Source organism: Oratosquilla oratoria, unplaced genomic scaffold, assembly GCF_046742065.1.
Source record: "Oratosquilla oratoria isolate Oo_2021 unplaced genomic scaffold, ASM4674206v1 SCAFFOLD47, whole genome shotgun sequence".
Lineage (NCBI taxonomy): Eukaryota > Metazoa > Arthropoda > Malacostraca > Stomatopoda > Squillidae > Oratosquilla > Oratosquilla oratoria.
The window spans coordinates 644476-646041 of NW_027467711.1; the positions used below are offsets into that span (position 1 = coordinate 644476).

The 1566-nt window shown below is 42.7% G+C and overlaps 1 protein-coding gene across 1 annotated transcript; it reads left to right on the top strand.

Annotated features, from left to right (window-relative positions):
* On the top strand, positions 1-1050 carry LOC143023365 (uncharacterized). The gene has a single exon (XM_076181884.1). The coding sequence runs from the start codon at positions 1-3 to the stop codon at positions 1048-1050; it is 1050 nt and encodes a 349-aa protein (XP_076037999.1).
* The last annotated feature ends 516 nt before the right edge of the window (positions 1051-1566 follow it).

Consider the following 1566-nt stretch of genomic DNA (forward strand, 5'->3'; position numbering starts at 1 on the left):
ATGGCTAATAGGGTTGGTTCAATTGAACCGTACAATGAGTCAGAGGAGGATTTTGATTCGTATGTCAGTAGAATTAAAATGTATTTTGTTGCTAATGATGTGGGTGACGCAAAGAAGGTGGCTGCATTCTTCACGTTGGCGGGACCTAAAATCTTTGGATTGGCTAGGGATTTGCTCTCTCCTGCAAAACCGGAAGAGAGTGCTTTAGATAAAGTTCTTGATACGCTTAGGGCACACTTCAAACCTACGCCTGTTCTTATCTATGAGCGCTATAAATTCTATTCTCGTGCCCAGAAGTCTAATGAGTCTGTAAAGGATTTTGTAGCTGCGTTGAAAGCTCTTGCCCACACTTGTGAGTTTGGGACAACGTTATCTCAGATGCTACGTGATAGATTTGTAATGGGTCTTGCTAGTGATAAGATTCAGCAAGTATTGTTAACTGAGTCTGAGTTAACCTTTGAGAAAGCTGTTAGTATGGCTACAGCTAGGGAGACGGCATCGAAGGATGTTCAAGCTATGGCTAGTGGCTCAGTTCATTATGTACCTAGTAAGCAGCAGGTTACTAAGAAGACTTCCACCTCAAATCCTAATTCTAGTACAGTTTCTAAGAGCTATCCTTATAGTAAGACAAAATCCACTAATGTTTCCAGTGCTAGAAATATGTCTAATGTTCCTAAGACTCCTTGTTCAGGGTGTGGTAAGTTGCATTGGAAGTGTGATTGTCCTTTCAAGAATGCTTCGTGTCATTTGTGTAAACAGAAGGGGCACCTTAAGAAGATGTGTTACACATCGAAGTCCAAGACTACTCCGTCGAAGGGTAATGTAAACTTTACTGACTGTAACGAGTTGCCCACGGAGTCCTCAGTTGATTCCAGTTATGAATATGTATATGTTATTTCAGAGAATGTAAGTGACGAGCCTATCATGGTGGATATCACCCTAGATTCAGTGCGTGTTCCTATGGAGATGGACACAGGCGCTACTTGTTCTTTAATGCCTCGATGTCAGTATGAGGGTTTTGGCCTGTGGAATCAGAACGTCCTCCGCTAAATGCATCTCTTACAGTGGTGAATGCGTATGGAGGTACACCTCTAATGGTATTGGGAGACATAACTGTCTCTGCTAAATTTGAAGATGGTTCCTCAGTAGATGCGACAAAGTTGGTTGTAGTCGAAGGGAAAGGTCCATGTTTAATGGGTAGAGTTCTCATGAGGAGGCTAGGCCTGTTAAAGGATGCTAATAAACTCTCAGCTGGTTCTGCTATTGCTACGTCTATGTTGCATGATTTTCCTGAACTCTTTTCAGAGGGGTTAGGTTGCTATAAGGAACGTCGGTTCACTATAGAGGTTGATCAGTCGGTCCCACCAAAGTTTTGTAAAGCATGTACTGTTCCGTACACACTCAGAGCTAAGATTGATCAGGAGATTGACAGACTCCTTGAAGAAGGTATTATCTCTCCGGTGACTAATAGTTCTTGGGCCGCACCGGTGGTTCCAGTAGTGAAGACAAATGGTAAGATTCGGTTGTGTGGAGACTATAAACTTACTGTAAATCGAGCTGCTAGAC